We start from the raw sequence: 12,983 nt of genomic DNA, 5'->3' as shown, positions 1-12,983 counted from the left end.
GTCATCAAACATAATCATTATAATTCTCACAAAGTCTTTGTTTTTCTTTTTTCTTTTATTTTTTTTTGTAAGTTTGTGGTTTATATTCTCTAGATTCCACGTGACATCCAGTAGTTGCTTTCACCTCTGCATTTACTTCACTAAGGATAACCACCTCTAGTTAAATCAATCTTTTTTATCCCCACAAAGGCTAAGAAAACAATTCCTCCTAGATGATTCATTTTACAGAACTAATGACAAACAAGGGCCAAGTACACTAACAAAAGTTCATTTCAGTCTATTTACAATAGAAAAAATGGCAGTCATTTCAATTTCAGACATGAAAGGAACAGTGAAATAATTCGTGACTTGTCTTTTTGACGCATTATCTTTTGCAAAAATATAAGATGGAGGAAACACCCATGATGGAGCATCAAACTCGGAGGGAAACACACCATCCTGTGTGAGCTTCGTCTCCTGATCTCAATTGGGGGTGGGAGGACAGAAGAAATCCCTGATTAAAGAGCAGAAGAAAAGATGTGTCAGGTTGGTAGGATTTGATGTGAATTCTTTCCCTGATTTTTCATAATTCCAAATGTTTAGCATCTCTTTCTTTGAAAGCCTTTCCCAGAAGCAGTACAGAAATGGAATCTGACAACACACCACAGTACCAGAAGCAGTCAGCTTCCTCGCTCCTCTGAGCAGCATGTTAGGAACCTCACACCTACACTCCAGGTCCCTTCCTGTCCTCTTCACGTGGTCGGCTAAGCTGTGATGACAGTTTGGGTCTTCACACAGCAGAAGAGGAACCTTCAAGCCTTGAGCTCCTGGAATTTTCCAGGCTATGCAGGGATCCTGTTTCCCTAAGCTGTCCTGTCAGGCACTCTCTGGCCAAGGTATCTTGGACTGGCAAGTCCTCAGGCCAGGAGGGACTTGCCTGCTCACTCTGGTGAGTCCATGAGGGACGGTGGCATGGTGCCCTGAGGACAAGGGCAGATGGACCAAGTAGAACTCTATGCCTCAGCCCTAGAAGCATGGACCTTTCTGAAAGTCCAGAGAGAAGCAGAAGCAGCTCTGAGTGGAAGAAGGGATGGAGGTCTGGACCCTAGGGTTCAGAGGGTGACACTGGACCCCAAGAAAACTGCTGGCATCCCCGGTCAATTAAATAGGCTGGATTCAACAGATGTCAAGTTCGCTCCTATCTCTGTGGGGCTAGAGTTTCTGTGGTCTTACCTCTCAGAGTGGGCATATTTCCACCAGGGAGATAGCTCTGTGCAGTAGAGTACAGGACTTTCGTGTCTGGTTTGATACTCAGCACTACCATAAGCCTGAGTTGACAGTTCACTGCTTGTTCTCTCTGTCATAAAAGTAGGACAGGTTCTAGCTAGTCTTTAAGGCCGCCTGTCCCTCCAGGCTCTCCAGAGAGGGGTTTAGCTTCCAGCTCTTGCTCCCTGACCCTAGTGTTACATAAGCCAGCCCATATGCCCCCTCCTCAGCCGGCAGCCCTGCATCGGTGGCTTCTCAGAGCAAAACAACCCACCACCCAGGCCCCAGGAGACAACATCACAGTTCCCAGCAGGCCAAGAAACAAGCTGGGAGTTGTCCTAGAGGTCTTTCTGGAGGGGGAAGCTCAAGAAAGGGTCTCAGGTTTCTAAGAGGTGAGGTGGGCGGTAGATCTCTGCAAAGGCCAGAGCCCCATGGGTGACCCAAGCCAGGAGGGCCAGGGCTGCTCCTGCTGGCCCCACCACCAGGGGGAGTTTTGATCAGGGCTGCTCTACCTGCCTCCCTCCTGGCTGGCCCTAGCTGTGAAACACACATATGTGCAAACATGTGTACACATTCTCACACATGTACATGCATCCATATGCATGCACACACCCTCACATGAATATACATACACGTGCACATATGCACACACATGCCAGCCACCCCAGTGTCCTGGGCAGCAGCACTGGGCTGAAGCCCCCTTTGCCCCCCAACCCCAGCCTGGCACAGCCTGGACCTGGGGCTCTGGTGTAAGTGATTGGGGGGGAGGGTGTGGACACTCTTCTAAGTGTCAGAAGCTGAGTGAACAGCCTTTATCTCAGCAGCCCCTGCCTGAAGCACACAGAGTTTGATTTTGTTTGTTTATTTATTCAGTAAATAAGTGATTTTAGGGGGGAGGGTTGGCAGAGGGGGTGTAGGCTGGAGCTGTGTATCAGTGTGTGTGTGTGTGTGTGTGTGTGTGTGTGTGTGTGTACAGAAGTGACTGTAATGATTCAGCTGCACTGAACGTATCCTGGATTAGGTCCTAGAACAGAAAAGGGGGCATTCATGGGGAAACAGGTGTGATCCAGACAGTTTCTAGAGCTCAGTTAACAGCTCTGTGTGAGCAGGAGTCTCTTCTGTTTGACAAATGGACGGGTTATGTAAGATGGGAACACAGGGTCAGCCTGTGTGTGGGGCACACAGGAACACATCGTACTCTCTCAGCAAGTTTTCTGTGAATCTAAAATTATCCCCACCCCCCAAAAAAGTCTATTAACAAGTTCAGCTCAGAAAAAAAACTCAGTTCCATAGTTCAAAAAAAGGAATGTGATCTAGTGATTCAGTAGTGTCATCAGCAAACCCACAACTGAGTACAACATCAACTTTTCATGAAGGGCTGTTCCATGTACTTGGTCAGGTGGCAAATTCCCACTGTGATGTTTTTATTTTTATAGTGGGGTTTCACTGCTCTGAGCTGGTGTTTTCAGATGGAAAGAGAAAGAGAGAGGAAAACACCAAAGCACCAAAGCATCCCCCAGTGCAGTGGGGGCTGGGCTCGAATTTGGGTCACAAGAAGGGCAAAGCAGACATCTTCCCAGGTGAGCTGCCTCACAGAGGGACTGACTTTCTATATTATTTATCTTTTGTTTTTCCAGAGCACTGCTCAGCTCTGGCATGTGGTGGTGCCCAAGATGGAACCTGGAACCTTGGAGCCTCAGGCATGAGAGCCATTTGTAGAACCCTTATGCCACCTCTTCAGATCCTTCAGTTGTCTTTCAGAGACATTTATTTGTTTTTTTGTGTGTTGATTTTGGTATCTCCTTTGAAGTCAGTTAGTACTGGTGTCTTGTATTTGGCTGACCCCATTTGGGTACATATATACTGATGATGGTTATGTCTGCTTGTGGGACTGATCCACTTGCCAATGTGTAGTGTCTTCTCTCTATCTCTTTTTTTTTTTTCCTTCCAGGGTTATTGCTGGGCTCGGTGCCTGCACCATGAATCCACTGTTCCTGGAGGCCATTTCCACCCCCTTTTTGTTGCCCTTGTTGTTGTAGCCTCGTTGTGGTTATTATTATTGCCATTGTTGATTTTGTTCGTTGTTGGATAGGACAGAGAGAAATGGAGAGAAATGGGGATGACAGAGAGAGGGAGAGAAAGACAGACATCTGTAGACCTGCTTCACCACCTGTGAAGTGACTCCCCTGCAGGTGGGGAGCCAGGGGCTTGAACCGGGATCCTTAAGCCAGTCCCTGTGCTTTGCACCACATGCGCTTAACCCGCTGCACCACCGCCCGACCCCCTGTCTCTATCTCTTAATCACCTTCTCTGTCTGTGGCTTGGTGGATTCCTGGAATGATCCTAGTCTTGTTGCGTTCTCAGGTGATTCATTTATTTATTTGGTATGTGCAAGAGATTGAGCCCAGGGACTTGTGCAAAAAGTCCTGTGCTCTACCTGCTAAGCCACCTCCCTTGGTGAGATTACACATCTTATAAATTGAGTTCATTGGATTTTCGCACCTGAGATCACTTGTCTGTCAGCCCTCAGAAACAAAAGGAGGTATCAAAAGGGGTGGCTTTAGGGCTAACTGAGGTGAACTTTCCGGTGGGAAGGCCTGCCTGAGGGTGAACAGGATGAAGACGATCTCCTCATAGTCCTTGGCCTCATACAGACACCCAAACTGGGGTGAGCCATCGGGGCCAGGCCCCAGGCTCTGCAGGTCTGAGTAGGCGCAGCTGCCTGTGGCCAGTAGTCTGGGTTCCAACCAGGCCTTGGTGTCAGGGGGCTGTTTGTTGAGGTACACGCCCAAGTTGGCCCTCTTCTGGGGGTCAGTGGGGTGGCTGTACAGTAGCCAGGAGCCCGGGGTGCCCGCACCCAAGCCAGGGAAACTGACCACGCTCCCCTGGCAGCCAAGAAGGGGCTCTGGCAGCCTGGGCACCTGCTGGACCCCCCCAAAGTCCAGCCCCCCATTGGTGCTCTGGGCCTGGATGCGGGCACCCCAGGGGCTGCGGGCATTGATGTAGAGCAAGCCCCCCTCCAGGCTGGCCACCTGACACTCAAGAGTGTGCCCGGCCACGAAGTGTCCCCGTGCCCAGGTAGAGCCATGGTCATGGCTGAGCAGGCAGAAGGCCCGGGGTGTTGGTTTTAGGGGGGTGTCCTGCAGGCGGTAGGCATAGGCGGGCAGCACCAGGCTCCCATGGCTATCGGGCAGCTGTAGGCCATGACCAGGGCCCACGGCAAAGGTGGCCCACTGGGCATGGGCAGCACCGAGGGCGGTGCTTGTGAGGTCGAGGGCGGGACCCCAGGACCGGCCCTGGTCACGGCTGGTCACCTGGCACAGCCGAGTCACGTTGTTCCTGGTGTCCAGCTGATGGCGCTCAGACACCTGTCCTGGGATGGCGATGAAGAAGAGGAAGAGGGTGTTGGTAGCCTCATCATACAGGGGACAGGGGTTCATGGAGCGGTGGCCTGGCAGCTGGGCTGTGGTCAGCACCTCGGAAGCCTGCCACTAGAGGAGCGGGGACAATCGTGTCATTGGGGTGGGGACACACCACATCAGCAGGGGGCACTGTGAGCAGGTTTAGCAGATGCCCCAAGGCCTTCACATTACTACACAGATGGGCCATTGTCTCCAGGGCTCAGCCACATCAGTCTGACTTTCTCAGATAAAACGAGAGACAGACACAAAGAGACACCACAGCACCACACCATGCAAGCTTCTTTCCCCAGTGCCTTGGGCAAGGGGACTGGGGATTCGAACCCAGATTATGCACGTGGCAAAGCAGCACCACCACCCCTACCCTCCCCCCCAGCTATCTCTCCTTGTCTCCAAGGGGAACTTTTTTTTTGCCTCCAGGGTTATTGCTGGGGCTCAGTGCCTGCACTATGAATTAATTCACTGCTCCTAGAGGCTATTTTTTCCCTTTTGTTGTCCTTTTTGTTTATCATTGTCATTATTATTATTATTATCATTTTTGTTGGCTAGGACAGAGAGAAATTGAGAGAGGAAGGGAAGACAGAGGGGGGAGAGAAAGATAGATACCTGCAGACCTGCTTCACCACTTGTGAAGCGACCCGACCCCCCTTCAGGTGGGGAGCCGGGGGCTCAAACTGGGATCTTTACACCGGTCCTTGCACTTTGTGCCATGTGCACTTAACCCACTGCGCTACCTCCGGCCCCCCAGAACTATTTTTTTAATAATTTATTTATTATTGGATAGACAGAGAGAAATCAAGAGGGCTGGGGAAGATAGTGAGGAAATGAGATAGAGAGACACCTGCAGCACTGTTCTACCGCTTATGAAGCCTCTCCCCTGCAGGTGGGGACCAGGGGCTTGAACCCCGGTCCTTGCACATGGTGACAAGTACATTAGCAGGTGAGCCACTGTCTGCCCCCTGGGGGAGCTAAGATTTAACAACATGACGCCCCAGGGAATTCCACGACCCCTCTCGTGTGTCCATCTCCACCCATCCCCTTCAGACCTTATCTCACCTGGACACGGTGTGCGGCGGGGTCGAGGTCCCCGCGGCGCAGCACGAACAGCTTGGTGTCCTCGTCCTTCTTGCTGGTGCGCTGCTCCGCGAAGGCCAGCAGGGTGCGGTGGCGAGGCAGGTACAGCAGCGCGGGGATGCGGTAGACGTGCGCCCCCGCCTGGAACAGCCGCTCCCGCTGCAGGGCCTCACACACCGCCATGGGCCTGGGCAGGAAGGGGGGCAGCGGGCCTGGCCTCTGGGGGTGCGGACCAAGGGCTGGAGCAGGCGACAGAAGCAGGTGGTGCATAGCCGGGGCGGGGTCCTCCTCCCAAGTCAGGTCCCCCCCACCCACACACATCCCCACGCCTCAGTACGAACATTCTGCTTTTCTTCCTTAATAGGCCAGAGAGGAATGAACCAGGCCAGCCTTGGGCCTCCCCACACTTGTTCATTCTCTCTGTTCTTACTTATACAGCCTGCCTGCCCGCCCGCCCGCCCGCCCGCCCGCCCGCCTGCCACTCGCCTTCCTCCATTCCTTCCTACCTTCCTTTCTTTTTTCTTTTCTTTTTTTTTTTTATTGTTATAGTTATTATTGTGGTTGTCGTCGTTGTTGGATAGGACAGAGAGAAATGGAGAGAGGAGGGGAAGACAGAGAGGAGGAGAGAAAGGCAGACACCTGCAGACCTGCTTCACCGTCTGTGAAGCGACTCCCCTGCAGGTGGGGAGCCGGGGTTCGAACCGGGATCCTTACGCCGGTCCTTGCGCTTTGCGCCACCTGCGCTTAACCCGCTGCGCTACATCTACCTTCCTTTCTTTATCTCTCTCTCTCTCTCCTCTTTCTTTTTCTTTCACTGGAATTTTATTCATTTATTTATTTGGCTAGAGACAGAGAAAAATTGAAAGGGAAGAGGGAGAGATGGGGATTTGGTCAAAAATGGGCCCAAGGACCTTTTTGATGTGCTTATCTCAGTGACCATGGGAGACAGTGGTCCACCTGCAGGCCTCCTGGGTCCCCTTCAGGGGACATGGAGCCCCCAGCTTCAGGGAGTGCTACCTGCAGAATGTCCCCTCCCCCTACCCCCCGAAAGCCCTCCCCACTAGAAGGAGAACTATAATATTTAATACAGTTAATAATATATAACAAGTGCAAACTTTATATTAAAACAGTTGATGATAAATTAGAAATGAAAAAGTCTCCTTCCCTAGGACACCTGGCTTCTGTTTCCTGGGGATTCCCCCCCCCACAACCTCTGGGGAGGAGTGGAAAGTGGCCGAAGCCCAGAGGACTGGCCTTCCCTCTGTAACCCCATTTCTTGCCTTCTTTTTAAGACTGTTCAAATTAAAGAACATATATTTTATTTATTTTGGATAGAGACAGAGAAAAATTGAAAAGGAAAGGAGAGGAGGGAGAGGGAGGGAGAGAGACAGACCTGCAGCCCTGTTTCTCCACTTGTGAAGCACCTTCCCTGCAGGTGGGGAGCAGAAGCTTGAATTTAAGCCCCTGTGCACTGTAGTGTGTGCACTCAGCCAGATGTGGCACCGCCAAGCCCCTCCATATCTTGCCCCCCACACCATACCCAGGCCCTACCTGTTTCAAAGAACATTCTTAAGAAATAAATGCCATCAGCATTTGGTAGCTGGTAATGGATACTGTTACAAGGCTAACATAACAACAACTCCACAGCACAAAGTAAAAAACTGTGATTCCTTAAACAAAAGCAGAATTTGAAGACTCAGTGATGAAAATCTAGACCTGAAACCGATCCAGGAAGGCAGGGGTTGGTGGACAGAGAGGCCGTGGCTACCAGGAAGCTCTGCTGGGAAGGGGAGATGGGGAGAATCGAAAATGACACTGAATAAACATGCCCCCGGGCGGGAGGCCAGGTGCTGTGTGATGGCACCAAGTCTAAAGTGGATTGCAGCTGCCCTTAGCTCCCCAGAGTGAGCTCGGGCAAGCATGGCCCTGACATTTCCAGCATTGCTCTACTTCAGATCACAATGTTTGTGTTGGACACAACCTTGGAGCAGAACTTTCTGGGCTGATTGCCACCACCAGTGTTCTTTATGCAGAAAGGAGGGGGTTAGGGAGGGAGCTGTTCCCAGTCCTGAGGGGACCAGGACACAGACGTCTCAGCAAGGGTCAGAGGACACCAGTAGGGGCTGAGAGACAGAGATGGAGAGAGGAGACTGCACACGTGAGTGAGAGAGGTCTGGCTAAAGGGGAGGGGGCAGCAGGCTCCATGGCTGGTAGCTCAGAAGAAGAAAGGGGCAGGGGACCCAGGGGAGGTGTCCACAGCGAGCCTGCATGATTGGAGTCCTAGCTGGTCCGACTCCAGAAGCAGAGCAATCAAGAGTTAAGTTGGAATAGAAGATCTACACTCTCTAAAATCCAGAGTACAGTTCTGGACCTGGGAGATAGTGCACGGAACCTACATGCAAGAGGTTGCAGGTTCGATCACAGGTGCCACCAATAGTCAGAACTGAGAGCTGCTCTTCTTCTTCTAGCGTTTGCCCTTCTTTCGTAGCCAGTCAACAGCGTCAGGTTGAGCCTGATATAAAGTTTCGAGACCTCCTCTGATGAGAAAAGAAATGGGGACCAGGCATTGGGATAGCTAGTAGAGCGCACGTGTTGCCATGCACAAGGACCCACTCCCAGTCCCCACCACAAGCAGTAAAGCAGGTCTATGGGTCTCTCTCTCTCTCTCTATTAAATTTTTTTTTAAAGACAAAACCCCATATCTACAAAAATAAAGAAAAGATAAAGTGTATGGCTTGGTGGTTTCTACTCAATTCACAAGCTTATACACTTATCACCACCATCTGATTCCACAGTGATTTCGTTACCCCCAACAGTGACCACCACCTGAGTCCCTGTGGATTGACTTCCCTGTTGAGGGAGTCTAGCAGACATGAGCTCTTACCACCCTGACCTTCTACAAGTACCACCATTCCTTTACTTGTCCCTTCATCCACTGCTGGATACTTGGATCACTGGCAATTTGACAGTTTTACTTTAAGACTTACTTTTTTTTTTTTTTTTTGCAGAACATGGGTGGAGGGAGGGAGAGTTGGCTCACATGATTCCATAGGTCCTGGACTGCTTTGCACTCAGGAAGGCAGAGAGAGAGAGAGAGACTATAGCACCAGAGCTTCTTTGGGTGTTGGGGTACTGCCATGTGGTGCCAGGGTTGACACCTGGACCCAGAGCATGGCTGGGCCAGTGCCCTACTCTGCAAGCTTCCTCTCTGGTCCTTATTTCCTTTTTGGAGACCCGAGCACTCACACCTGTAGGTCCTGTGCCCTACCACCGAGCCACTGCCCCAGTTCTTCTCAGTTGTTCGCAACTATCGTGATGAACTGCCCTGAGCATCCAGGTACAAGTGTGGACACCTGTGCTCAATTCCCCGGGGCACTCAGCAAGGCACAGAATTTAAAATTTAAAAATAATAAGGAACCAGGGGGTGTTGAACTTGACAGAGCGCACACATCATACACAAGGACCTGGGTTCAAGACCCCAATCCCCACCTGCAGGGGGAAGCTTTATGAGCGGTGGAACAGGACTGCAGGTGTCTCTCCTCTGTGTGTGTGTGTATCTCATCCCCCCTCTATCTGTCTGTGTTTAACCCACTATCAAAAAGAAGAAAGAGAAAGAAGAGGAGGAGGAAGAGGAGCTATGACAGCTGAAAAAAGTGGATTTATGCAGGCACCAAGCCCCCACGATGACCCTGGTTGGGGGTGTGTGTGTGTGCAGGAACCTGGGCAGCTGTGCTGTGAGTGAGCACACGCTCATGTGAGGGGATGAGACTGCACACCCTACCCCTACACCTTGTAAACTGTGACGATACCAATGATACTAGGAACGATACTGATACAAGAGTTGCTTTAAGTGCCTGAGCCTGCCCCCCTGCCCCCCATCAGAGCACTGCTCAGCTCTAACTTCTGGTGCTTCTGGGGATCCATCAAACCTGGGACCTCAGAGCTTCAGGCATGAAAGCCTCTTTGCATCCACCTTATGCTGTCTCCCCACCCAAGTGCCTGAGTCCCAGATTCACGACACTGTTCCAGATCCTTCCTTGGGACTAGCATGCCCTGCGAGCAGAGACAGGCCTGCCCATCCTCCCTGGCAAGCCCTGCGGTCCAGGGGGTTCATGTCCTGGTAGGCAGGGCAGAGTCCCACCATGGGGGGGGATCTGTCTGAGCACCATGTCACTGTGTCATCCTAGACACCCTGCCTGTGGGGACCCTGCACCACTCCAGGACAGACTCCAAGTGGCAGGTGCTGGTGGGGCTGGAAGGCTACGGGCACCTCAAAGCCTGGACCCTAAGGGTTGTTGACCTCCTGGGGAACCAGTCCCTGGGGATTAAGGACAATAACTAGATGGGAACAGGAGGGAGGGAGAGAGGAAGGACAGCTGAGTGTCAGCTCTGGGCCCTTCTCTATGCTGATAAGGGCCGCCCCAGGGCGGGAGAGAGTTCAGTGAGGTATGCGCCTCACAGTGTGTGCAGCCTTGGCTTAGAGCCCCAGCACCACCTGGGAACCCCCTGGACAGTGGAGTGGGCTGTGGGGTCTCTCCTCTCTGTCTCTCTGTTGCTCAAGAAGATAAAATAAAAGGTCAGACCTGGTAGCTTCCTCAGTGGTGTCGTGAATGTCTGAAACCCCTGGGTTCATTCTCCAGTGCCACATCAGGAAAAAATATCCTCCCCACATTAAACAAAATAATAATAATAATAATAATAACAGACCCTTAAATGATTCTTCTAAAGTGCTGGACTATCTAAAGGCTCTACAATTTCTTTTAAATTCAAAGCAGGGAAATAGCTCAGCTGGTAGAACACAGGACTTGCAGATCTGAGGTTTCCAGTTCAATCCCCAGCACAGTAGGTACCAGAATGGTATGTTCTCTCTCTCTCTCTCTCTCTCCCTCTCTCTCTCTCTCATTAAAAAAGGAAAACAAACATTAAAAATAATTTCTTGTAGAATTTACTTACAAATTCTATTTCTTACAGTACAACTTGCAAAGATTTATTTGTTACATCTTCACTTTACATCAATAAATAGATATTATTATTATTATTACAGCTGCTGTTGTTACTATTACTATTCTTTTTTGTTTGGTGCCAGGATCATCCATACATGATTTCACTGAGCAGCCTCCCTGGCCCAATTTTTATTCTGTTTTTTGAGAGAGAGAAAGGGAGAGGCAACAGCAACACTCCACCATATCTGTGGAGCTTCCCTGGTACTGTTCCTGGTGCTCTATGGGTTGCCAGGGCTCAAACCCAGGGTCTTGAACATGGGAAGATGTGTTCTAACCATTGAGCTGCCTCAGGGCCCTGTCCCATCTGTCCCCTGCAGTGGCAGAGCTGGGGCTAAAGACAAAAGGTGGTGCAATGGATAAAGCATCAGGCTCTCAAGCATGAGGTCCTGAGTTCATTCCACGGCAGCACATGTACCAGAGTGATGTCTGGCTCCTATGTTGCTCATTCATAAATAAATAAAATCTTTTAAAAAATAAAGACGCTTCCAGCCCTGCTCACTGCTGCCCCCTGCAGGAACTCTGGGGACTACCATGCCACTGGAGTGCTTCACCTACAGTCCACCACCACCACCACCCCACCCCACCCCCGCCGTGGTTCTGGGGTGCTTCAGCCTCTGTCTCTGTAGCTCTAACCCCAAGTACTGACATCAGCTTTAGGGAAGGACCCAAAGGAGGAGGCAGCATTCTGATTCTGGGCCTCAGACCTCTCCTCACAAACTGAGCATCTTTGGGCAAGAACCCTCCCCCTGGGCTGGGGAGACAGCACAATGATTCTGCAGAAAGACTTTCATACTCAGGGCTCCAAGGTCCCAGGTCCAGTCCCCAGTCGCACCATCAGCCAGAGCTGAGCAGTGTCCTGACGTCTCTCCCTGCCTGTCTTTTCTGTAGCAGCACATTCCAACTAGATATCTGGTGATTGCTGTACACTTCTTACCTAACCCAGCCTCGGGTGGACTCTGCACCAGTAAAGTTATCTGCAGATCTCTCAAACAAAAAAGGGTTGCTGTGCAAAGGCATTTGGGATACAAAGGTCCCCGGACAGGGTGACTCCAGATATGGATGGGGAGACTCAGGAACTTACTGAGACTGGCGTTCTAGCCAGTTCCTGCTGCCTGCCTCCCAGAGCCGTTTTTACACATACCCCAATGTTTACTCTGCTTCCTGCTGAATCAAGTCCTTTGTAATCTTGGTGTGCTGTAAAACTTTCTATAAACATGTTCTGGCCCTTCAGGGGTTGCTCTGTCATTTTTCCCCCTCCCCTGGGGGGTACACGTTCAGCAGAGGCACCCTCGGACCTCTCAGACACAGGGCATGTCTCTCTGAGTCAGTCTTTCGGATCCCACACCATCTACCAAGACAACACGACATTTCTCCTCTGTGTATGTCTGAGGAGGAGGAGGAAGAGAAGATAAGGGAGGAAGAGGAGGGAGAAGGGGAGGAGGAAGAGGAGAAAGAGGAGAAGAGAGAAAGAAGGAAAGAAAGAAAGGCAATCTGTCTAAAGAAGGAGACAGAGGAATAGGAAGAAGGAGGAGGAGGAGGAGAAGAAGGAGAAGAAGGGGGATGTTTCCTGGATTTCCTCTCCCCACCTGGCAGGGAAAGAGTTGGGTGAACACATCTAGACCAGTGACAGGTCAGCACTATCTCGAGGGCTTTTCCTGAGCAGTGTGTCCACACTTTAATCACTCGACATTCCCTTGGGACGCCCTCCCACCACCCATGGAGCCCCCCCCCCGGTGCTGTCCATGGTATTCTCCAGTGGTGCCAGGAATCAAACCCACAGCCCCACACAGCAAGGTGTGCACTCCACCTGCTGAACTATCTCCCAGCCTCAGAAGAAGCCCTGTCAACAGAGGAATAAAAGGGGTACCATCCAAGGAAGACCTACCTCTAGGAGAATGCTCCAGGTTGAGTCTGGGGCACAGGCAGGAAGTCAAGTGTGAGCAGAAGAGAGAAGAACCCAGCAGCTCCTGCCCTGCCAGCCTCCTCCTCAACTTGCAGGCCCGGTCATGTGGCCCATGCCCATATACACCCGAGGAAGGGCCTACTTCTGCTGCCCACTCTCCCACCGACGGGCTTGGGGACGCAGCCCTGGCCCACTTACTGACGCGACTGCTCCCTCATTAGCTGGGAGGAAGCTCAGTCAGTTCTCACCTAGTCACGCTGAATCACAGGGAGACGGGCCAAGGCAGCAGGGCTCGCCTCTCAGTGAATGCTGCCAGCTGGGGGCTGTGTTGGTAGGGGG

General features: G+C 51.4%; 1 protein-coding gene across 3 annotated transcripts; it reads right to left on the bottom strand.

The window, feature by feature from the left end:
• Positions 1-2,123: 2,123 nt before the first annotated feature.
• On the bottom strand, positions 2,124-12,739 carry NEU2 (neuraminidase 2). Of its 3 annotated transcripts, none has more exons than XM_060193803.1 (3): positions 12,627-12,733; positions 5,721-5,977; positions 2,124-4,736 (listed from the first exon to the last, which is right to left on the bottom strand). In XM_060193803.1, exons 2-3 carry the CDS (start codon positions 5,919-5,921, stop codon positions 3,765-3,767), a joined length of 1,173 nt encoding a protein of 390 aa, XP_060049786.1. In that variant the 5' UTR covers positions 5,922-5,977; positions 12,627-12,733; the 3' UTR covers positions 2,124-3,764. The 3 variants fall into 3 exon arrangements, with proteins under 3 accessions (XP_060049786.1, XP_007520450.1, XP_060049787.1); XM_007520388.2 differs by having other exon boundaries at positions 5,721-5,925; XM_060193804.1 differs by having other exon boundaries at positions 2,125-4,736; positions 5,721-5,957; positions 12,627-12,739.
• Positions 12,740-12,983: the final 244 nt, after the last annotated feature.

Source organism: Erinaceus europaeus, chromosome 7 (genome assembly GCF_950295315.1).
Source record: "Erinaceus europaeus chromosome 7, mEriEur2.1, whole genome shotgun sequence".
Lineage (NCBI taxonomy): Eukaryota > Metazoa > Chordata > Mammalia > Eulipotyphla > Erinaceidae > Erinaceus > Erinaceus europaeus.
This window is presented reverse-complemented; position numbering and strand designations above follow the sequence as displayed.